We start from the raw sequence: 25,720 nt of genomic DNA, 5'->3' as shown, positions 1-25,720 counted from the left end.
GGCGGGAGGTGGAGACGGTCGCGTGACACCGGGAGGCGGGCGGAAGCGTCGCTGCGTTGTCCAATCCACTGTGGCCGCCTGGGTCTGGAGGCGGAACCAGGCTCCAGCCTGGCTTTCCATTAGCTTCTCCTTTGGGCTCCGCTCCCCCGACGTCCCCTGCACTGCGGGCCCGCCTCCGCCTACCGCCGGATCACGGGAGCTTCCCGCGCGGAGCTCCGCCCGGACAAGCTCCGCCTGCCCTTCGCTTTCACAACATTCCCTGGAGGCCCCGCCCCCTCAGCCTCCCTTGGCAACCGTCTCTGGGCAGGTTCGGCAGGCTCCGCCTCCTCCGCTTTCGACGCAGCCTCCAGCCCGGATCTCCCAAGATGCAGCGCGCGGGCGGGAGGTTTGGAGCTGAGGGACCTCGCGCCCGCGTAGGGAGTCGGGAAGGTGGCGGCTCTGGGACGCAGGGCCTCGCGCACTGAGGTAGGGCTGGCCGGTCGTCCCTTACCCCTACCTGGCCTTCGCGGGGCTGGGCGGCAGAGCTGGGTTGGTTCCCGTCTTTGCGGAATGAGGGGATGGAAACGAGTGTGCCGCGGCCTATGTTCATCATGTCCTTGCTGTATAGGATTATTTCGCTTGAAGCTTTCTTCACCCTCGCCTCATCTTTCCCACTTGGAGTGTGAGAAGCTTAACAGGGTCATGTTTTTGAAGTCCTTAAACTAAAGCAGTTATATAAAGTTAAAAGGTGTAAAGCATCTTAAAAGTTTATGAACTGGGGTAGTTCTCAACTTGGGGCAATTTTGTCTCGCAGGGGACGTTTGGCAGTGTCTGGAGATGTTTTTGGTTTGCACAACCGGGATGGGGCCTAATACTGGCAACTAGTAGGTATCGCTGAATAGCCTGCAGTGCACAGGGGGGCCCCTCTGACAGTTATCCAGTGCAAAATGACACTAAGTGCCAAACTTCAGAAAGATTTAGGTTTATAAGGCACTGGAACAATTTTGTAGTTGCTGGCTAAAATATTGAAAGGTAGTCGTTTTGCATTCAAACGATTCGGTACAGGCTTTTTAAAAAAACTGGAAGATACTGAAAACTACAGAGAAATTGCAGGAAGAAAAGTCCCCATATTTTCACCATCTACAGTCAACCGTGATTGACACTTTAGCATCTTTGGCCGAGACTTTTTTTTAATATGCTACAGATTTTTATGGGGGAAAATGAACATATTGTTTAAAAATAATTGAATACATTGTTAAAAAAACAACATTGCAGCTCTAGCTAAAGTCTCCTTCTGGCTCCATTCCCCTACCTGAATATCTCTCCCCTTCTCCAGAATAAATAGTCATTGGAATTTGGCATGAATCTTTACAGAATCTTTGCTCTTTAAATTTTGGACAAGGCTGCCTGGGTTTGAATCCTGGCTCTGTCACTTCCTATTTTTAGGCCTTTGAGAAGATTCTTAAACTCCATGCCTCAATTTCCCCATCTGTAGAATGGGATAACATTGCCTATAGCATAAGAATGTAGTGAGAAATAAATGAGTCCAAAGTGCTTAGAATAGTACCTGGCAGAGAAGCACTCAGGGAATGTAGCCTTTGTAGGTAAACAGAAAATATGTAAAGTTGTTTTATGTGTTTTGTTTAGATACATAATGTACCGCAGAATACATTTTTCTGCAACTCAGTTTTTTTTTTCATTTGATTTTTGAAATTAAGCCATGGTGGTATACATAGATCTAATTCATTTTTAACTGTAGTATGATATTCCATTTGTATTTGTTCATTCCTCTATTGATCGTCATTGAAGTTTCTTTTTTGCTGTTACAAACAACAGCGCAATGAACATTCTAGAGCAATGTCTTTGTACATTAGTATGTAGGATTGTTTCTCTGGGTTCATATCTAGAAATGAAATTGCTGGATATATGTATTCAGGTGACTTGCCAAGTTGCCTTCCAAAGTCACATCTCCTTTTAATTAAGAACTCATAATTATCTCCTAATTGATGGGCTCTGCCTCCATTCTCACCTTACCCCGATCTTCAACACTGTCACCAGGATCTTTGTCATTCAGAAGTACAGTCCTGTGATTTCTGTCTTTGAAATCTTTCAGTGATGTATCACTGTTCAGAGAAAGTGAGAAGTCCTTAGGATGACACAGAAAACCTTTAACGTAGTCTTTCCTAATTCTCTTAGTGGATCACCATTCCCCTGTGTTCACCTACTTCTCAGATACCCTAAGTGTTGTTGGAAAAGGGGAAATGGAGCTTGATTCTGGGTAGGCTCCAACAAATGATTTCCAGTTATATAGGTAGAAAAACGTTTTTAACAGCAGACTACTCTGTAGCCAAGTTAACTTACTTAGGTAAATAATATCCTCAAGGTTGTGAAAAGTACATCTATCTGTATTATGCTTATAAAATTATGTTTAATATTCTTATGTTTTCTTTTGAGGTTTTGAGGTGTTAGGTTTTTTTTGAAGTTTTTATTTGAGTATCTTAATTCTACCTTTTTTTCCAAAGATACTTTCTATTGCTCACGCTTGATACAGTTTCTTAGAGACATTTTTAGATTTTATCTGCAGATAATATAGTGCTCTTTTTGGATCTTCCTCAACCAGACAGGTAGTTCATTTGAAGAGTTCTGAAATTTATGACACCCAGAGGAATTTATTAGCATTTAAAAGGAGCATTGTTTATTTGACAGGAGGCTGGTAGGGAAGAGTGGATGAGAGTGATGATTTATTGCCAATCTACTATATTTCTGTTAGCATGTATTATTTCCCCAGTATACTTGGGTATTTCCTTTTTATGTACAAAATATGTACAGTCACCTATGATGTATGGTAATACAGAACAGGAAAAACTCAATTTAATTATGTAGTATTTTATAAATAATCTTCCAACCCCTTCCCCACCCCATTAGCTGCAATAGGAGGTAAAACTTAACCGGTTTGAGTTACCTGTTTGTTTGTTTGTTTTCTGTCGTAAAGGTGTAAGTCACTGTTGTAAGGACAAGTAAAAAGTCACATGACCAATATGCTGGAATAGTAAGTCTGGTGCCCTGATAATCAGGGTTTGATTAATCAGGGCTTGTTTATGGTGATCTTAGAACCTCTAAATTGACCTTAGTCTCACTTGTTTCCATACTATTTTTTATCTAAAAAAATAAAATCAGGATTTATTCCATAGGCTTAAAGGTTTTTTTTTAATGAACATATGCTAAGAACTCTTACTCTTAAAACAGATGTTGCATCAGTATAAAATAAAATGTACACAGGTATGCAAATTCAGTAAGCCTTGAGATTATAGAAAGTTTGAGGAAAAAAATTTATCTTTGTAAATAAATATATTAATGACTTCTAATTTTTAACTCTGAAGGTGATCAATTATAAATAACTTATATTTAAAATGTGCATGGTTTTGCACTCGTATTTAAAAATAAAGACCTTTCATAAAACAGTCATTTAAATCTATTTGAACCTAAATCCATGAGAATAAGTTTGCATTTTGCCTAGAGCTCATGCTGCAAGTATGTTGGGTTAGAATTATAACAGGGCTTTGAATGCCATGATAAACTTTATAACAATGGGTTGCAGTTTCTTGTCTCTGTGTCATTCGTATGTTCAGTTCACAGTGTTTAGCATCTTATCTTTCCAGGAAGTAATTCAATATATATCTGTTGAGAAGGCGGAGAGGGTCCATGCAAGGTTTTTGAGGTAGGGGACAGTTACCAGATCAAGTCTGTGTTTTAGAACAGTAAGTGAGGTAGCATAAATAAATTGCTAAGTTGGAGGGGAGAGCCTAGAGAAAGGAAGATCAGTTTAAGAAGCTTTTACGTCAGTCTAAGTGAGAGTTGAAAGCCTGAAGTACTGTAGTGGTAGTTGGAACAGAGTTGGAAGATAGTAGTTTCTAAGTTAAGATATTTGCTGGTAGCATTGAAAGAAGAGAGTGTTAGGGGTCTGATTTTCTTAAGTCATAACTTTATCAAGGTGCAACAGTACATACTCTAGAGTTTAGTAAAGGGGGATATTCTGCTGACCTTTTAGCAATCAGATTCTCCTTCTATCATATTCAGATACTGGTGAACCAGAGCATTGCGTTGATTAAACATTAGTTGTGACATTTGATAGTAAAATAACAAATGTTATTATGTTTGATGGGGTCACTGAGTTCCCCAAGTCTGTTCTTGTTTTGCAGAATTCTTTTTTCTTTCTTTTGTTCAGCTTGATTAATTTCCATTACTCTGCCTTCTTAGGTCACTAATTCTTTCCTCTGCTTCTTCCAGCCTGCTGTTTATTTTGTCAAGTGTGTTTCTCATTTCGTTTATTGAGCCCTTTATCTCTGTTATGTTATTCTTTATCTCTCTGTTAAGGGTCTCACACATTTCTTCCAAAATCCTTTTCTGTATAGAGGTTACTTTTGGTTGTTTTTAGTACTTAAGAAATATGAAAAGCTTTTCATGCATATAGGTAGTAAAAGACATGTTCTTATACATTTACCTCAGATTATATAATTTTATTTAAGATTTTTCTTTATTAGAGGGAGAAAGCATGGGCAGGGGGAGGGGCAGAGGGAGAAGCAGGATCCCTGCTGAGCAGGGAGCCCCATGCGGTGCTCAATCCAGGACCCTGGAATCATGACCTGGGCCGAAGACAGACTCTCAATTGACTGAGCCTCCCAGGTGCCCCAGATCATATCATTTTAATGCTAAAAGAACAATGTATCATTTAATGCTGAAAAAGGAAATTTCTTTTAGCAATCTAAGAGATCTGACATATCTGTGGGAAATTTTAAATAAATTATTATTCATACATTTTGTTGTAATACAATATTACCTTTAAACTAAAAGATAGTTTCATAAGTAAAAGCCACACCTTTGATTTACTTACTTATCTTCTTTACTCATAAAGCTGAAACTACTTTATGATACCTGTTGTCCCAGATCTTTGCATTAATTGCCTAACAACAAACCAGTAAGCCAGTGACTTCTGCTAGTTTGTATTATGATACAGTTTCTTCAGTTCCTTCAAGTAATAGGTTTCATGAAATTCTCAAAAACAATATCATCAACTTAAACAGATTACCATAGAGAAATGTATTTATCTGTTACTGTATAACAAATAATTCCCAAATTTAGCAGCTTAAAACAACAAACATATCTCAGAATTACCGAGGATCAAGAATTTGGGAGCAGCTTAGCTTGGTTCTTCTGACTCAGGAGCTCTCCAGGGGGCTGAATCATCTGCAGGCTTGACTGGAGATAGAAGATCTGATCCCAAGAAGTCTCCCTCACATGGCTATTGTTAAAAGGCCCCAGTCTCTTGCTGACCATTGGCAGGAAGCTAGTTCCTTGTTGTGTACACATCTCCATGGGGCTGCCCGAGTGTCTTAATAATATGGCAGGTGGCTTTCCTCCTTGCAGGTGATCCAAGGATCAAGTCAACAAGGAAGCCACAATGTTCTATGACCCACTCTTGGAAGTCTCACTTTGTCCCTTCTGCCGTATTCTGTTGGCTAGAAGTGAATCATAATGACCAGCTCTCATTCAAAGAGAGAAGAATTAATTGATAGAAGGAATTTCAAAGAATTTGTGAACATCGTTTAAAACTACAGCAAATGGGGGCATCTGGGTGGCTCAGTCGTTAAGCATCTGCCTTTGGCTCAGGTCATGATCCCAGCGTCCTGGGATTGAGCCGCACATCGGTCTCCCTGCCCAGCAGGAAGCCTGCTTGTCCCTCTCTCACTCCCCCTGCTTGTGTTCCCTCTCTCGCTGTCAAATAAATAAAAAAAAGCACAACAAATGATGTATTTGGAAATTAGACAATAAGCCACAGAATCTCCAGTTTGAAAGTAGATGCTGACTAATCGAGTCTGCATTTTAATAGAATTGCCTCTAAATTAAAGTCATTTCTACAAAATGCTACATTAAGTTAAATTTGTAGATGGTTCAGTGGTAACTTTTTTCTAATTGGACTCTTGGTAGATTTTTATAATAAAAGAACAAAACCTTAGCCTTTGCAGTTTGTTTCTCATTCAGCAGAGGAAAACATTATTTAATTACAAATGACGTAGTTTTCTGAAATAGTTGAATTTCCTGGTGTAAATGATCAACAAGTAGGAGAAAAGAAAGAATATGAGTTAGAGTTATCTGTAGTGGAGAGGGACCTTTCAGCATTCACAAACTTAAGTATGCAACTGTACTGATGTTTCAGAGGTTAGGTACTATATACACCAGAGCTGGCCATGGTGATGATAAGGACAACTGTAGCAGCTAAGCTTTATCAAGCACCTTATATATATGTTTCAGGTTCTATTTTAAGTGGGTTATTTTAGTTAATTTCAATACCTTGTGGGGTAGTACTCAACCCCATTATAGGTGGATATGTGGCATAGAGGGACTAAGTAACTTGGCCAAAGTTATACCTCTAGTAAGAGGAATAATGACTTAAAGTCCCAAAGTTGCATTGTTTTTGCAGAGTATGATTTAATATTTCTGTTACTCCTATGGAGATTTTTTTTAAAAACTATAGCATAGAATCCTTTGTTTTTCTTTCTTTTATTTTGGCCATAGAGTCTGTATGAGCTCCTGTTTCAGGAAAGCAGGACCCCAAGTGCCTGGGTTGTGGTAGCAGTCAATCTGAGTTGTTGACTACTCAGTTGTCATTGTTGAGGGTGTAAGGCTGAGAGAAAAAAAAAACCAGGTTTGAGTCAACAGGGTAGAAAATGGCAGGGGGGCGGGGTTGGAAGAAAATGGGAAAACCAGATTAGGTTGGTAGGTTTGAAAGAGAGACAGAAGTGGAACCCTTAAGAAATCCCCTGAACCAGAAAAACGTCTTCAGGCACTTTCAGCAGACTACCCACAACTTTTAATAGATGCTGTTAACACATTCAGTTATCTTTTGTGATGTGGTTATTTGCATGGTTTGCAAACTCTGTTTTTTAACTATACAAAGATGATATTTGGGATGTAGTTTTTTGATAAGTATAACATTATTAAGATAGCATAAAAAGCTTTAAAATGTTCATAAAACTTAATAGTTCTCTAGCAGAAATGTGTTTTCCACTGCCTTCTTGATGGTAGTTTTTCTCATTACATTTTTAGGTTTAAAAGCATCAACTGGAATCCATTTGCATTCGAAAATTGGACCAACACAAAGACTTGATATTGTGGAATGTCTAGCAAACAAGCAGTGTCATCTAAGGCACAAGAAATGCTCTTGTGTTATAATGGGGAAGTCCTTATTTTTCGATTGTCTGAGGGACATTTTGCAGGTAAAGGGCCTGCAAAAACACCTGTATTACATGTCAGGAGAATGGTGTTTGACAGAAGAACAAGAGCGTTTGTTCAGAAGTCCACTGGATCCGTTATGCTAAAGGAAGAAAACTCTCACTTAAAAATTATGTGTTGCAACTGTGTGTCAGATTTCAGAACTGGAATTAATCTCCCTTATATTATGATACAATGCAATAAAAAGAATAACATCTTCAGATATGTTATTCTATTTCTTCACCGTACCAATAAATTCGAAAAGCGTTTGAGCTTTAGACTAAGCCATGAGCTGAAGGATGGTGTAAGGGTCCTTAATGGCCCGTTAATTTTATGGAGACATGTCAAAACATTCTACTGTATCTCTTCCCAAACAGGCAAAGTTATTACTGTGTCTCTTAATTTTTCCTCTGTTGAGTGGGCAGGGGAGATTGAAAATCTAGGTATGGTTTTATTAGGACCGAAGACAGATTTTTTATCTGAAGAAGGATCCACTCAAAAGCTTTCAAAATCAGATTATGCAATTTGGAATACCAAATTTTGTGTATACTCCCTTGAAAATGAAGAAGTAGTAAGTGATGCATACATTATCCCTCCTGCTTATACCAGTGTAATAACTTATGTGCATGTCTGTACAACTGAGATTGTCAACAATCAGTTAAGAATGTCTCTGATTGCCCTTACTCGAAAGAATCAGCTAATTTTATTTCAAAATGGGACTCCTAAAAGCGTGTGCCAGCTTCCATTTGGAGATCCTTGTGCAGTTCAACTTATGGATTCAGGCAGAGGAGACTTTTTCATCGTATCCTTTAGGTCTGGTGGTGCTTGTGCCGTTTGGAAAGAGAACTTTCAGGTAGAGTACTTATTCTTATAATCATTCCATTGGTGTAGCCTTAGACCTTTTACACATTTATATGTTTCAGAGAGTGTATCCTGGAGTATTTTTAAAAAATACTTATTTTGGGGGGAGAGAGATGGCAAGAGAAAGCTCCAGTGGGGTGGGGGTGGGGAAGGGTGAAGCAGACTCCCTGCTGAGTGGGGAGCCCAATGCGGGCTCAGTCCCAGGACCCTAGGATCATGACCCGAGCTGAAGGCAGACACTTAAATGACTTGAGTCACCCACACACCCATATCCTGGAGTCTTATTATCCAAATCAATTTTTAGTGCTGCACTTAAAATCATATATATTGCATCATTCTTGTTTCTTAAAGTTATCTGAATACTACCTGATAAAGGTTTTGCCTTGCCGTTTTGAGTCATAAAACCTTTGCGTTGTTTGGAAATATATAAATATATAGCTACAATTATTATATATTTATTTGTCTTTTAATATAACTTTCTAATTTGTTTAAAGATTTTATTTATTTATTTATTTATTTGACAGAGAGAGAGAGAGAGAGAGCGAGCTCACAAGCATGTAGAGTGGCTGGCAGAGGGAGAGGGAGAAGCAGCCCCTTCACTGAGTAGGGAGACTGACTCACTGCTTGATCCCAGGACCCTGGGATAATGACCTGAGCCGAAGGCAGACGCTAAACTGACTGAGCCACCCAGCCGCCCCAAGATTTTATTTATTTAGAGAGAGTGTGTGAGCGGAGGGAGGGGCAGGGGGCGAGGGAGAGAATCTCAAGCAGACTTCGTGCTGAGCGTGGAATCCAATGCCAGGCTCTGTCTCATGACCCTGAGATCATGACCGGAGCTAAAATCAAGAGTCAGACTCTTAACCAACCAGGACATCCATTTTTTAGGTGAATCCTTACTTTGTGTGTTTCTGCTTGTGTGTATGAAAGTATCAGGTTGAGATTGTGTTTTATCAAGCTTTGCCTTGTAAATCACCTTTGTGTTAATAGGGGTTATGTAACCATATTTAACCTCTGTAATACATACAGAACTTAAATTCTCAAAAGGAGTGCCTGGGTGGCTTAGTCAGTTAAGCATGCAGCTCTTGATTTAGGCTCAGGTCGTGATCTCAGAGACGTGAGATTGAGCCCTGGGTTGGGCTCTGCACTGGGCATGGAGCCTGCTTAAAAGATTCTCTGCCCTCCTCTCCCACTGCTGCTCCCCCTGTGTGCACTTGCTCTCTCTTTCTAAAATAAATAAGTAAATTTGAATTTTTGAAAGAAAAGTAATTTAAAAGTACCCTATTTTATTTTGAAAGCGATCTTTTAAAAGCATATTGTACTTTTATTTGAAGGTTATTTGGAAAGTAACATTTTCTGTCTTTCTCTACTCTCTTTTCCTTTCCAGAAATGGTAGCAGGGAAACATCTAGCATAGCCTATAATCCTTATTGGGGTCCGGGTAATGGAAAGAGCACACTTAACCTGGGTTTAAATCCCAACTGAGCCACTTACTAGTCTTACCTTAAGGAATGTGTTGAATTTTTGTGAACTCCTTTCCTGTCTTAATGAAATTGGGATCATCCTGCCTCTGAGAGCAGAGAATTAAAGAAAATGACATTGTAAAGTGTCTTGCACAGTGCTTGGCACACAGGAGAAGCTCAGTAAGTAGCTATTATGTTATACAAGGGCTAGGACTGTCATCATTGACTTGGACCTTTGAAGTCCCTTATTCACCTGGATAAGGAAAAACAGTCCCCTTGTGCCTCATTAATTCAGTGTAATATAGTCCTTATACACTTTAAGTGGGTCGCCTGCTTGGATGCTATAAAGCTCTGCTGCTAACACATTACCCAAAGAGGGATACTGTGCCACTCTGTAAGTGAGTCTGTGTACTGTTGCTGCCTTGAAACCGTGTTCTAGGTTTCTTTCTCTACATTGCACCATCATCCTTTGCACAAGTTACTTGCCTAAGTCCCTACTGACACACCTCTTAAGCTACTTCTTCAGGGATTCTGTATGTCTAAGTTGTTTTCAAATGCCCTGTATCAAAAGCTCTGGAATTACACCCTGATATCCACAAATTAAGTGCTCATAAATTCCTTTGGTAACCTTGCTACTCTGGGAATTTTGCAGCTCTTGCCTTAACCTTGGTGTTAAATTTATATTCACCTACTTAAGAAATATATATCTTAGGGTAAAATATGCAGTTACCTTAAAAACAGGAATAAAGGCTAAGGATCTACAAACTAAGGAGGAGGAGAGATGACCATGTCAGAAAACCTGGGTTAAGGGAAGTGATTGCCTTTGAGGAATTATACTTAGTTTAGTAGTTAGGACAGAAAAACAAATACAGCAGGTTTTACAACTGATTGGAACATACTGACGAGGGAAAGTTTTTTTTCTAACATTGAGTTCTGAGATGGATTTACTGTTTGTGGTATTATGTAAGAGGTTTTGAATAATAAAGTGAATACATTATTGAATAATAAAATGGTGTCTCTGATAGCAGTTTTGCTCCAAAATGGGAAAAAAACAATAGATACAATCTTCCTTTGGGTTGGCTATGGATTCATCCAACCATCCTTTGACTACCTCGTTCTATAAAAGAATTAAGGCAGCTTAAAAGACAGGTAAAGTGCAAATAAGCATAAATTAGAATAAATATTAAAAATCAAGGTTAGCATGTTCTCAGATCAGCCCTTCATAAAAGCCCCAGGTATAATGTTTAATAGAACTTGATAGAGAGTGATAGAACTTGAAACAGAGCTGAGTTAGACAAATGCATGATTAACTTTTCTCTTAGGCTTTCTCTCTCGAGTAGAAATTATCTCTGTAAGTTTTGACAAGAATCTATGTAGCAGGTATTTCGAAACTGAATCATTGTCTTGTATACCTAAAACAGATATTGGTATGTTGCAGATAGTGGTTTGTATGTTCTAGAGGTGTGCTGTCTAATATGATAGCATCTAGCCACATGTAGTTATTCAACATTTGGAATGTGGCAGGTCTGAATTGGAATGTGCTATAGGTGTCAAATACACACCAGATTTTAAAGGCTTAGTAAAAAATGATAGGAAAATATCTAATTAATAGCTTAATTGAGAATATTAAATTGAAATGATGCAATTTTTGGATATAGCGCATCAAATTAAATATAAAATTTCACCTTTTTCTTTTCAGTGCCGCTAGAGAATTTTCTTTTATTGGCTCCTGGAAAATTTAAAATTAAATATACATGCCTTGCATTGTCTCTCTCCTATAGTCTGGACAGCACTATTCTAGAGCTATAGATTATAAATGTGTGTGTGTGTGCATACAGAAGCACATAGGTCTATCATGTTTTCTTGTCAAGCACATTCTTCTTAAAAAAAATTTATTAGAGTGGGGTGAGGAGTAGAGGGAAAGAAATCTCAAACATACTCCCCACTGAGTGCAGAGCTGATGCCAGGCTCCATCTCATGACCCTGAAATCATGACTTGAGCCAAAATCAAGAGTTGGGCGTTCAGCCAACCGAGCCACCCAAGTGCCCCCGTTGAGTACATTTCGTACCTCTAATGTCTTCGCATAGTTCATTGTATTCCTGATCCTCATGGTGGGAGTGGGGGTGGGGTGGGAGGAAGGGAGGATATGAGTATACAAATCAGCTTTCTCCCTGCATACATGAAAAATCCTGGCTTTGGAAATCAGCCTTATATAGGAAAGATTAATACTGGGTTATATAGATTGAAGTCTTACTTGCAGTCTTGCTCTAATACATGCCACCCGCTATCATCTATCTCTGCTACCGCCAGGATTCTGAGTGGGAATTTTAGCTTTTCTGTCTAAAGGAGAAGGGGTAGCTAATTCCCATGGTATTAGTTCTCCAGGGGACCAATGTGGAGGCTTTCAGCTTCATGGACCTTTATGAAGTTGTCTTCTGTTTTAAACTTGGGGTCCCATGTTCTGGTATAAACTGATCAAATCATTCCAGTTGGCTAGGATGGTTCTGGGTGCCTCACTAATAGGATCCCTCCCATTCTGTGTCCCTAATATTGGCTTTGTTTTCTTCTACCAGAGTTTAGTGTATTAAGAAAAGTTATTCTGCTTTGAGAATTTTTGAGTGTTTACCACTACCTTCTAATTACCTAAAGTTTCCAAAATAGTCATGAGAAGTTTAGAATTTATAAATCATAATAAAATCTTAATATAGAAGCAGAAATATGACAGACCCTGGACAAACATTGATAGAACATTAAATTTAAGTATCTTGCTGTTTGTAAAACTGTTGTAACTATGTTGTCTGATCCCCCAATATCTTTAGTTTTTAATGTTTACCATTTTTCATTACTGTTTATAAGATTGAAGAGGACACATCACACCTACATGCACCAAAAGGATTCAGTTTATTTCACGTCTGATTTTGTTTTTCTTTTCTACTCTTTTTCTTTCAGGTTGCTGCTAAGTGGGAAAAAATTAGATCAGTACTGATAGATGACTTTATAGGAACTGGAAGTGAACAAGTACTGCTGCTTTTTCAGGAGTCCTTGAATTCAGATTGCCTGAGTTCATTTACAATAACAGATCTTGGCTACGTAAACTATTCAGTAAGTTCTGTATACTTAATATATATTACTTTAAGAACCAATTTTTTTAAGAACCATTTTAGAAAGTTGAAGCTTTAAAGCTTTTGACCCACTGTGTCAATGTTTGTAATTTCATACTTACAGTAAACATTTTGAACTTCAGAAATACATAGATTGAAATTTTAAAATTATACATCAAATCCCCTTTCAGGAAATGTTATACAAAATGACTATGCTTTTGATGTAAATTTGGAGTATAGTGATAGTAACACTGTAAATTAACTTATTATTGCTTCGAAAATCACATTTTATACCAATAAACATGATAACATTGGATTAACTAAGGAGTAAAATGAAATGAACCTGCTTTATTAAAAGAATTAATAGTTCATCTTAAGATCTTGGACAGAAAGGAAATAATACCCCTGGAGTTTCAGATCTGCATAAAATATCTGAGTCTATGTTTTTCCTTAATAAAATGAAGATCATTCTTACTTTCTCTAGTTGTGGGATTTTTTATAAAAATTTAGTAAACTGGTACTTTTTGAAGCAGTATATAAATGTTAGGTCACTGGTAATAGTACTAGTAGTTTTTTCTAGTTATAAGAAGTGATGGGGAAAATACATATTTTCTGTCTCTTATATAGCAGTGTGTAACATGGAAAACTGCCCTCTGGATAAACTTTAATTATATTTTGTTAATCCTATAATTTTCAATTTATTTCAAAATTTCATTTTAGTGGTTTTTTTTTTTAATTCCTTAGAACGAAACATTGGATTGCAATGAAGAGGACTCATTTGAAGACAAAGAACGGAATCGTTATATGATGGTTCCACCTCTGGAAAGAGGATTGAAAGTTAGTGTCTATGTTTGCTTTTTCTTTTTGCTTTTTTGGGTTAGTGCTATTCTAAAAGATGCAAAGAACCTTGAAAGAAAGGATCTTACTGTGTAAACAACACAATGATTGAGAAAAAAATGATAATTCAAAGGATCATTGCCTTTTTAATACCTCTGTAAAAAGTATTATGACATTACTTATAAATGTATTATCTAAAAATGTTACCTTTTTGTAGTAGGATTATAAATTTCACAAGACTCATAAGATAAAATATATGAAGCTCACTTTTGAAAACACATTTCTTTCTGGTCTTAAGGATCATAGTATCTCTTAAAGGAGCATCAAATATAGTGACTCATGACATGTCCCAAACATGAACAGTTTGCCCTCAAATTTTCCATACAAAGCTCTCTGAAAAAGAGCTTTTGGTTTTTTCAAAGTGTATGAAGGTAATGCATAGTCCCTGTAGAATACTCAGACTGTACAAAGAAATATTAAAAAGAAGCTAATAATTATTTACGAGTCCACTACTGAGATACAACCCATTTTAACAACTTTGACATGTATGTTCTTGTAGATTTTTTAATGAATATATGCAAATTTACATAGAAATGTGATTATAAGATCCACGTTCTTTTGTAACCTGCCTTTTTTCATTCATAAAATATTTTTTAAAGGTTTTATTTATTTATTTGACAGACAGCAGGAAAGGGAACACAAGCAGGGGGAGGGGGAGAGGGAGAAGTAGACTCCCTGCTGAGCAGGGAGCCCGACTCTGGGCCTGATCCCAGGACTCTGGAATCATGACCTCAGCCGAAGGTAGACGCTTAACAACTGAGCCACTCAGGCACCCCTTTCATGAAAATTTTTAAGTATTCCGAAAAGTTCAAAGAATAGCACTGTAGTTATCTCTAGTCCTCACATGGATTTAACTATTTGTACTTTTGAAAAAAATTCTGTCTTCCTCATCTGTGCTTTATATACATACGCATGTGTGTATGTACATTTTTGCAGAACCATTTGAAAATTGCAAATATCATAACTTCACTCCTATGTATTTTAGCAGGGATTGCCTAAAAAATAAGGACATTCACTTACGTAAACACACCATACTATTGTTACGGTTAGAAAATTAATAATAATCTCTTACTCTTATTTACTATTTCCGTATTCAGACATCTTTAATTACCACAAAAATGTTTTTTATAGATGCTTTTTTTCAGGATCTAGTCAAGGTTTACACTTGTACTTGATTATTATATGTCTTATTGGTCTTTTTATCTAGAATAATGCCTTTCCCCACTTTCTTACGGTGATACTAATGAGGAGGCCAGGCCAATTGTCCCTTTTTGTGGATTTGTCTGTTTCCTTGTGTGTCATTTAACTTTTTCCTCTATCCCAGGCAGACTTTTTTTGTAAAGGGCCAGATAGTAAATATTTGTACTTTGTAGGGTTCTGTAAGAAATTTTTTGCAACTATTTTAATTATGAAAGTGAATTTACTAAATGCGTATTGAACACAGGTATTAATGTGGTCAATAGATAGTAAGATATCATAGTGGGCATAGAACCATAAAGGAAAAGACCAATACATTAAAAACTGATTCTCTGGACAAAGTAAATTATATAAAAAGACAAGTTGTGTAAATAGAAATTGTAACAAGAGACAGAGGATGAATTTCTTTGATGTAGATATGTGTTCTGAAACAGTATTCTTGAGAACGTAAAGTGGCTCAACCTCCTCAACATTTTATTATTGCTAATTAAAATGTGAATTGGAGATATCTTTTTACTCTCGCAGTTTTACTTCTAGAAATCTGTTCTAAGGATATACTTGTACAATGAAAAAAGATGATGTTTATGTAGTATTTAAGGATGACAAAATGCAGTCATTTTAAATATCCATCATTAGGTGTTTGGTAGATCAGTTATAATATACTTGAAGTATGGAATAGCGTGCGGCTGTCAAAAAACAGTAGATCTTTATACTGATTTAGGAATGTTGCCAAAAGAATTTATGAAGTATGACTTTCAGAAATTCCACCTCTACTAATGTGTTACCTAATTTATTTAGACCAAGTCTTCTGATAAAAACCAGTTAAAATCATAGTTGAAATATGTTTTTAAACTTTCCCCTAAAAGCTTCAAAATGCTGAAAATATAAGAATAAATTATCAGGCCAAACTGTAAAGGCTGGAACCCAGAGAGAACCAGAGAACACTATTAATACTTTTGCCCTGGGAGCATTTGTGTTTAACTGAAAGCAGTAGTACTCTAGACAGCTGGCAGAAACAAACATACAATCCTCTCTCAAAATACACTTTTTATCCTAGGCCTCTTATAAATCTCACAAGTAATTTTTCAAAGAAAATGAACCACTCACAGAATAACTAAGCACATAAATAAGACATCGTGAGCAGTTATCCCCAGGAAATAACCAAATAGCCTATCTATGAACGAAAAATACATTGAAATAAAAAAGTCTCATCAGCTGAGTTTAAGAGTTCACTCAAAGAGATGCAGAGCAAAGAAGCAAACCAAACTGTGTTACAAAAATTACTAGGAGTGCATGTGTTGAGATGAGCACTGGTTGTACATGCAGGTAATGAATAATTGAACACTATATCAAAAGCTAATGATGTACTATACGATGGCTAACTGAACATAATAAAAAAATAAAGATAAATTAAAATCCTAAAAAAAAGTACTCAGGAGGTAGCACAGACTCATAGAAGTAAAATAAGAAAGGAACACAGAAAGAAGGCAGGAGCATATGGAAGGGGTAAGTGAGAATTTCATGTCCATTTTGTTTCAAGTATCCACATGTTATCACTAGCTCCCAATTCACATAAAAATATTTCCAAACATTAGTAGGCCTTTTATTTTATTTTTATTTTATTTTTTAAGATATTTGTTTATTTGAGAAAAAGAGAGGGAGTATGAGCAGGATGGGGGGTGGGGAGAGGGAGAGGGAGAAGCAGACTCCCCACTGAGCAGGGAGCCCGACATGGGACTCAGTCCTAGGACCTGGAGATCATGACTTGAGCTGAAGGCAGATGCTTAACCAACTGAGCCACCAGGCACTCCTGGATGGTCTTTTAGGGATTAACAAGTCTACCCCTCCTCCCCCATTTTACATATTAGGAAACAAATAACCAGAAAGGTTAAGGGACAGGCAGAGCTAGAACCAGTGTCTGTTTCACTGTTCTTTCCCCTGTGGAATTTGTTTTCCAGCAAGTTGGAAGGGAACCAATTGGAGGGGAAATGGGGAAACCAGGACCTTAGAGAAATTTGTGCACATGTACAGGAATGTTCACGGCAGCCCTGTTTGTAATAGTCCATGCATGCCTGGACATAACCCAGGTGTCCATCAGCAGGAGAATGGAAAAGCGAGCTGGTATGGTCATATGATATTATGCTACAAAGCAGTGAAAGTCACAGACTACAGCTACTAGTGACAAATGGGATGACTAAAAACCTAGCACATACAGAATAACTTCATTCATAAAAGTTTCCTAAGCAAAACACAAAAACCTAAAAATAGTCTTTAGGAGATATAGTAATGGTAAAATTATGAAGACATACGAGAAAGTTACCTTAAAAGGCTAGGGTAAAAGCTCACACCCTGTCCCTGAGCCATTCTCATTGTTGGCAGGGCTGGGGGCACAGGTGTGGGCCAGTCAGGGTCCTATTAGACCCGCTCTGCCCTGGGGCAGGGCATTAGTGTGGGTAGGCAGAAGCCTAGAGTCCCACCAGATGGGGAGAGGAGCCGACTGTTGTGGAGGTATTTGTCACGTGAGTTGGAGAAGGTGAAGAATGGGGTACAGAGTGTGATAAGGGTCAAGACCAGGGGTTAACAAACTTTTCCTGTTAGGGGCCAGATAGTAAATATCTCAGGCTTTACAGGCCACATAGTCTCTGTCACAACTCCCCCACATAAAATATGCAAATGAATGAGTATGGCTGTGTTCCAATAAAAGTTTATTCCCACTGAAAAAAATAAAAGGCTAGGGTAGCGTTGCTTCCATTGAAACAAGAGAAGTCGCTGACTGCATACGGTTGCCTGGGTAACTACCTGGGTAGTTTGTAAACTCTTTTTTTTGTATTATGCCCTTTTCTGTGTGTATGAGAGAGATCACAGTAAAAAAGACCAAAAAAACAAGATTTGTTGTCCTGCAGTGCAGTATGCTCCTGTATTTGGTTTGGGGTAGGTTTTATTTGCTTGTTTGTCATGAGGAGAAAGCAAGGATTCCTTAGCATACACAGAGAAAGGTTCTGTAAAGGTAAACAATCTGTTGGCTATGCAAATGGAATTGAGGGTCTAGAAAGAGAAGTTGAGAAGTATTTTTATGCTGTTTAAATGTTTCATCATATGGTTATTTTTGTAGTTTATAACAAAACTTCACAACATAGAATATTTACGTAGTCTAGTGATTCACCGCTTAGTCCTGGAATGGGGCAGGGGGCATTTTGAGGAGAGTGGGGAAGAGAGAACACAGATAATTTTTGAGGATGCCTCCATTGTCAGTCTGCCCACATGTTCCTCTCTTCTACTCCCTGCCCCTCCAGGATTCTCCCATTTGGCTCTCCCCCTCTGATGTGTACAGCTCCCTTCCCTAAGTCACAAATTACTCAGCGAATGAGTGTGAATTATGGGGAGCCCGCAGAAATAGGTCAACAGGTGAAGTTTTAAAATACTAGTTAGACACTTTACATGTTTTGGGCAATGAGGTAAGATATAATTCAATCTTCATTTTCATGCTTCTGTTCAACAATAAAGAGTAAAGGAATTTACCTGACCGAAACTGTAATTTGAAAGAAAGGGATTAAGAAACAGGATGTGTTTTGTGTTTTCAGTCTAGAAAATCATGTTAGATTAAAAGCTAGATTAATACTTAAACAGTTTCAGATATCCATCTGAAATGAAATCGCTTATATTAGTTCAGTGACATGACTATATTTTCAGTAGCAAAATACATTTCATGAATGTTTCGTCCTTGGTAGTGAAATCTCTTGATCTGGTGTAATAAAAGGAATGGATTGCTCCCTGCCCAGTTGACAGCCAAGCTTTGTTTCCTGTAGTTAAGAGCCCACTTTAGCGCTGAGTTTATTAGCACAAAAATAAACTTGTGACAGTTTGGGAGCTATGTGTTATCTTTAAAATTTCCTATAAATGTTATATGAACAGGATTAAATAGTATCAAATTGAAAGTGACCATTTCTACTCATAATGATGTCTGTGCTTTTTGAAGCAGAAACTATTTCAACAACAAGAAAAATAGTTTTACCTGTGGGGGTAGGAGTGTTGGTAGCCCTTGATTTTTTAGTCCTATTGATTAGACATCCATATTTATATTGATTGATTACTTAATTCAGCGGGGAAATGCATGCTAACACGTTGGCATTCTCCCAGTTGGGTACATAAACTCTATTGCACTTTCTTGCCGTGTTCATTTCCTTTATAATTACTTAACATTTGTGAAGAAAATAGTTTTGCTCTGAGAAGTATTCTCTGCTTTTCTACAGAAAAATGAATTTAATAAGCAAATTTGGAGAGAGTACTTTCTGAATTAACGGTATTGTCAGATTTCATTTGAAATGTCTCTGACAATGGGTTTTCTTTCTACTTTACAGGTTGGTTTCACTTGTATTCAGGAACTGCAGCAGCATCTCTTGCTTAAGGAAAAAATTATTTCAAAATCTTACAAAACTTTAATAAACCTGGTTCAAGGGAAAGATGATAGTACATCAAGTGCAGAGAAGGTAAAATTAATCATGTGACCATTTTATCATTTTATGAATTGAAAATCTGCAAGCTATTGAAGTGTTGCTTTAATTGGAATATTTGGATATATTAGAAAATGCCATTCAATGATCCAAGAAGCAAAGTGGCAGGGATTATAATGCTGGACTTTTATGACTTGAAAATATTTGATTAATGAGCTAATATTTTACCAATTTGCTAATTATTCTGTAGGATATTAAAATCTCAGTTATCAGGAACCTTGGGGAACAAATCCTCTTGTTCAAAAGATTTTATTAAACTTTTTTGTTTGTATGATTTGCATAGAAATTACCCATAAGTGAATTATGTATTTTCTCACTCCTTAAACAGAATATGCAGAGTATTATTCAGCCTTTCATTAATGAATACATAATTTCATCAGTATTCTGATTGTTCTTTTTGTCTGTTGCGATGTTCATTTCTAAGGGTATTTATTCCTCTGGTTAATGCCCCTAAATTGCTCTGCTTTTTTAGTGTTTATATCTGCTTTTTATAATTTTACTCTCATTTTCCTTGTGGTTGCCAGCATAGGAACCTCTTCAAGTACCTCGCATTTGCTTATGTCAGTACAGTAATGTGGAAAGTTAGCAAAAGCTCCCTTGACTTCACAAAAAAATAGTATTTATGCACATTAATTCCGTACAGAGAAAGACAGCATAGCAAAGTTACCTTTAAATCAAGAAAAGCTAGCATTGAGAAACTTACTCCGGTAAGTTTCTTTCCCTCAAGTCACCTTAGTGCCTAGCTCTGATTTCCTTCATAGCAGTCTACCCCTTGTGTCTATATTTCAGTCTTAGCAATATGAGGACTTGGGTCCAAAATATGATTCCGTTAATGTAAGAATCAAAACAGAAGCACATCGTTTTGCTTTTCTGTGTCACAGTTCCAGTCTCTTGGGAAAGCTCATGAAAATCATTTTTGAAGTCTCATTTCCCTTCGCTAACTTACCCCAACTCTTTTGCCAGTATTATTATTATTATTGTTGTTATTAGTTTTATTGAGCAGGAGAGAGAGAGGAAGGGCAAAGGGAGTGGGAGAGAGAGAATCTTAAGCAGGCTCATGCCTAGTGCATAGCCCAGCACAGGGCTTGATTTCACAGCTCTGAGATCATGACCTAAGCCAAAATCATGAGTTGGATGCTTAACTGACTAAGCCACCCAGACTCCCTGACTTTGCCAATATTAGAAAAGGGGAAGAAATGTTTAGAAGTTACTGCACTGAAACTTCTGTCTGCAAGGCACCATTTGGGGCTGTTGATGTGTTTAATTTTAAGAACAATTCTGGCAGGTAGCAAAAATTTCCCCAGGTTTCAGAGAATGGCCTGCCTCAGGTCACAGCGACCAGCTGAAGCATCAGATTCCTAGGAAGTTGCTTTGTCCACTAGAATGGAAGTGCCCTTATCTTTTCAGTAATTACTGCCCACCTAGAGGGGCAATACAGAGTAGTGGTTAAGATAGAACATGGGCTCTGGAACCAGTTTGTTTTCATTCAAATCCCAGCTCTGCCACTTGTTAGCTGTGTGACTTTGGGCAAGGTACTTAGCTTCCTTGTGTCTTGTTTTCCTTATCTGAAAAGTGTAGATAATAATACCAACCTAGGGTACGAGGGGTTTTTTTTTTGTACAGGTTAACCAAGTTGAAACATGAACGGCATTGAGAACAGTGCCTGACACATTCTAAGCATTCAGTAAGTTTTGTGAATTATCATGATTATTACTCCTCCTCCTCCCACCATTTCAATTGTTATTATAAATCCATCTATGCATGGAAATGAATGAGTGTGGCCTGGACTTTAAGGATACAATTTTAGCCATAATTGATCATCAGTTCAAAGATAATCAGTTTCATTTGTACAAAATTTTACAGTTATAGGTTTAGTACAAGTCACTTTAATAATGATTGGATTTTTTTCAGCATGCCTGGGACACAAACTGTCAGATTTTTTTCAAAATGGATTCCAAGTTTATGTCTTTCCTGGCTCTGTGTTGGATACCTCATCTTATTTCCATTCAGGCCATGCTTCCTGATCTGAGTAGATAGTTAATTACATGTAACTTCTATAAATTTCATTTTAGTGCTTTATATATAATCTGCAATGTAAAATACTATAGAAGGCAGTTTATTTTTTTTTAAAGATTTTATTTATTTATTTGACAGACAGAGATCGCAAGTAGGCAGAGAGGCAGGCAGAGGGTGGGGGGAGCAGGCTCCCCGCTGAGCAGAGAGCCCGATGCAGGGCTCGATCCCAGGACCCTGAGACCATGACCTGAGCCGAAGGCAGAAGGTTAACCCACTGAGCCACCCAGGCGCCCCGAAGGCGGTTTATTTTAAGATATGTAAGCTATAAGGCCTAACTAAAAACTGACTTACATTATTTTTGTAGTTTTGCCACATGCGGTAGTATTTTTGGTAATCAGTTATTTAACATATTTTTCTATAAGGCACATCTTTTTACTCTTTGTGGTAAAGAAGAAAATCCTGTCTGTACCTTTGATGAAAAGATACCAGACAATTTTCAAGATTCAGAACAGCTAGTAGAGAAGATATGGTATCGTGTAATAGATGACAGCTTGGTTGTTGGAGTGAAGACCACATCTTCTTTGAAGCTGTAAGTATCATAACATTATCTTGATGGTCTAGAATAGCACTACCCAACAGAAATACAATATAAGCCACATAAGTAATTTTAAATGCTCTAATTAGCCATATTAAAAAATGTAAATAGAAACAGGTGAAATTAATTTTCACAATATTGTATCCCAAACAGTATCGTTGCTGAGGGATACACAATGTTCCATATTAAAAAGCAGATTTTATTCAAATTATTTAGGGGAGTATAGAATGCAGTTTTTACTTTAGAGTTATTTGCCTTCTAAACTATTACCAAAATAAACTTAATAAACTTAAAAAATGAGTACTTTTTTTCTTGTTTAAAAAGAAAAGGGGGAACCTACCTCAAAAATAAAATCCAGCATTATTTTACCATTCCTTCCTCTTGAGAAAATTATTTTCCTACAGTTCAACATATTTGCAATGTTTCTGCTTTCCTATTTCAAGAAAAGTGCTATTACAGGATCTTTAAAAATGTGTTTGGTTTATATACTTGATTTTCTAATATACTTTTAAAATGTTTCCTAGGAAAAGAGAAATTTTGTTATTGTTTGTGTAACATTTAATCATTTCTTTGATGTTAAAGAATGAGCTTTTAGACTCAACTCAACTCTGGATTTTTTACAGGTCCCTGAATCATGTGACTTTATCGCTGTTATTGGATCAAGCTCATAGTTCCAGCTGTTGGCTTATTAAGTGTCAAAATAGGGTGATCGAGTTGAGTAGGGATTTTTTCCCAGCACCATGCTCACTGCCATGTGAAACAGGATCAGACGCAAAAAGGATCAAGTTGACTGTTGATAGTGAGGAGGAAGAGGGAGAGGAAGAGGAAAAGGAAGAGGAAAGCTTTGTTTGTGAACAGTCATCTGAGAAAGAGCATGTACAGGTCATTACTGCTGTAACATCTCTTTCACCACTTTTAGCGTTCAGTAATTTTTGTTGTACTGTGCTGCTACAAATTAGGGAGAGGGAAAACAGTAACTCTTCTGAAGATCGTTATATTCAGTGTGGCAGACTTTTTTTAAGCCTAGAAGACCTTTCAAGTAGGCAATACCTGCTGATATTTCCAAAGAAGAAACCTATAGGTAATTTTTGTTGGTACTTCTTAATCATATGCCTAATTGAATTAGAATATTTTAAGAACCCTTTTTATTTGATAATGGACAGTTTAATGACAGAGCTTGTGACGTGTTTTCCTTGTAGAACACATGGAAGATCTGTTTGCACTTCTCACAGTGTTTAAAAAAACTTGTCTTCAAATCGCATCATCCAACTATTCTCTGACTTCAATGAAGACGTGGCTCCTAGAATACATGAAATGTGAAGAAATCAAAGAATTTCCAGAAATTTGCTTTTGCAAGATGCCAGGGAATTTCTATGGGACACTCTTCCAGTGGAAACAAAAAACACCATTTGAAGGGATTTTAATAATCTATTCCAGGTAATGCATACCTAATTGGAATACATCCAGAGAAGCTAGAAGTTAGCGCATATCCGTGTGGTCCAAGAGCCATTTCCACAGTAGAGATCTTTGTCACTGTGGGACATGTCCAGGTCATTGCCTGGTATAGCCTCAGTAGACAGGTGGCCTCGTGTGGAAACTAAAGCTGTTTTATCCTGATGTTTGTTTTTGGCTTCTTTTTTTTTTTTTTTGGTTGATTAGGGCCTGGTAGTTATTTTAAGATTTCCACTTACCTTTCCCCTTCAGTGACATTTTAAAAAGCATAATATTAATCTTATTACTCAGAGAAAAAAAATAATCAGGAAGCAAATGATAAACATTAACTGACTTGGTATAGGATATGTATATTTGATTGCTACAGACTGAATTATGTCAAAGTTCTCATGCATGCATTATTGGGTCTATTCATAATGAGAGTATTTATAAATGAGTATTAATTACTGCAGTAAGTTGTATACAACTGCTACGTGCTGTCCCAAGTTTTGTAATATTGTGTTTGGTTTTTTTATTCCAGGAATCAAACAGTTTTGTTCCAGTGCCTTCATAATCTCATCAGAGCTCTCCCTATAAACTGTTTCTTCAAAAATCTAAAATTTGGAAGTGTTGATTTCCTAATTAATCATTTGGCGTTAACTTTGGAGAAGGAATTGGTTACCCATCGTTCTCTTTCTTCTGCCTTAGTTAAGGTTGAAAACAACTTGGTGCAAAGTTGTGAAGCAAGCAAAGAAAAGAGTAGTGGTATGGCGGCTTTATCAGACAGAGAGAAAAACGTCCATCCCTACAGAAAAGAACTAAAGAGAGAAAAGAAGCAAACGTTGGGGACGGACCTAAAAGTGAGTGGTGCCCTTTATAGAGAAATGACTTTGAAGTTAGCTGAGGTTCAGCTGAGATCAGACCTTGCTGCACAGAAACTGGCTGGTTTATAATTATAGTCTTAATTTGATTATATTTTAAAATGTGTTTTCTCTACCAGGATATTTTGGTTCCAGATTTGTTTTCATTTTACATTATATGCCTCCTTTGCAAAAATAAAGATTGAGGCCTATAGAATTGTAGGTACTGATGTAAGAAATAGCATGCCTCAGTGCAGCAGTTCTCAACTGGGGCCATTTTGCTTTCTTCTTTCCACTCCCCCCACCCAGGGGCATTTGGCAGGTTCTGGAGACATTTGTTTTTAGTTGTGAGAAGTAATTGGGAGTGGGGAGGGTGGGGTTGGGGTGCTATTTGCATCTAGTAGGCGGAGACGAGGGATGCTGCTAAACATTCTACTGGGCACAGGGCAGCTCCCACAGCAAAGAAGGATCCTGCCCAAAATGCCGGTAATGCCAAGGTTGAGAAGTCCTGCCTTAGAGTTACCACTTGAGTGAAGGCAGAAGTGATCTAACAGTACTTTGGTCTAAATCTTCAAAAAACTTAAATTAGTCCTTTTATTGTGTCCTGTTTAGTAAAAACCTAGCATATAAAAATTAGCTTCAAACAGATAAACAAGGTTGGTAGGATTCACAAGTTTCTGTAAACATCAAGCTCCTGTGGAAATTGAAATTGCAGAGTGTCTGGGTGAGACCGTTAAAATGAAAAGCTTTGAACCCCTTGTTAACTTAAATTTTGTTAGCTTCTCTGAAATTGTGTAAGTCTATAGGAATATGAAAATTTTAGGGCATTTCTCTGAAAAGCTTATTTCTTTCAAAAAGCTAAGCATACCACATGGTCCACTATTTGAAAAAAATTGAAAATGCCTTTAAGCCATTTGTAATTCCAGCTCTGGGCAAAGCTAAAATATAGAATTCTAACTAAAGTAACTTAAAGAATATGATGGTCCTTAGAGACTGAGAAACTTAAAAATAAGTGGAAATTCACTTAACACTTAAAAAGTGATTTTTAAGGGGTCCAATGAAATATTTCAAAGGGGTAAAAATGTAACCTATTCTTTTGTTTGAAAAATAAGAATGCTGGAGTAATAAGAGAATATCAGTAGAGGGGAAGGCACAAAAGGATAGTGGGCCAAGAGGAATGTTTCTGATTCTTTTTTTTTTTAATTAAATTTTTTATTTATCTTCAGCGTAACAGTATTCGTTGTTTTTTCACCACACCCAGTGCTCCATGCAATCTGTGCCCTCCCTAATACCCACCACCTGGTTCCCCCAACCTCCCACCCCCCGCCCCTTCAAAACCCTCAGGTTGTTTTTCAGAGTCCATAGTCTCTCATGGTTCACCTCCCCTTCCCATTTCCCTCAACTCCCTTCTCCTCTCCATCTACCCTTGTCCTCTATATTATTTGTTATGCTCCACAAATAAGTGAAACCGTATGATACTTAACTCTCTCTGTTTGACTTATTTCACTCAGCATAATCTCTTCCAGTCCTGTCCATGTTGCTA

General features: G+C 37.4%; 1 protein-coding gene across 1 annotated transcript; it reads left to right on the top strand.

Moving 5' to 3' along the window:
• Nucleotides 1-372: 372 nt before the first annotated feature.
• FANCB (FA complementation group B) lies at nt 373-25,399 on the top strand. The gene is made up of 9 exons (XM_080795729.1): nt 373-465; nt 7,084-8,101; nt 12,519-12,671; nt 13,415-13,507; nt 19,123-19,251; nt 21,714-21,880; nt 22,510-22,967; nt 23,086-23,323; nt 23,859-25,399. The coding sequence occupies exons 2-9, from the start codon at nt 7,154-7,156 to the stop codon at nt 24,268-24,270; spliced, it is 2,598 nt and encodes an 865-aa protein (XP_080651855.1). The 5' UTR covers nt 373-465; nt 7,084-7,153; the 3' UTR covers nt 24,271-25,399.
• The last annotated feature ends 321 nt before the right edge of the window (nt 25,400-25,720 follow it).

This window comes from Martes martes, assembly GCF_963455335.1.
Source record: "Martes martes genome assembly, chromosome: X".
NCBI classification, from domain to species: Eukaryota; Metazoa; Chordata; class Mammalia; order Carnivora; family Mustelidae; genus Martes; species Martes martes.
This window is presented reverse-complemented; position numbering and strand designations above follow the sequence as displayed.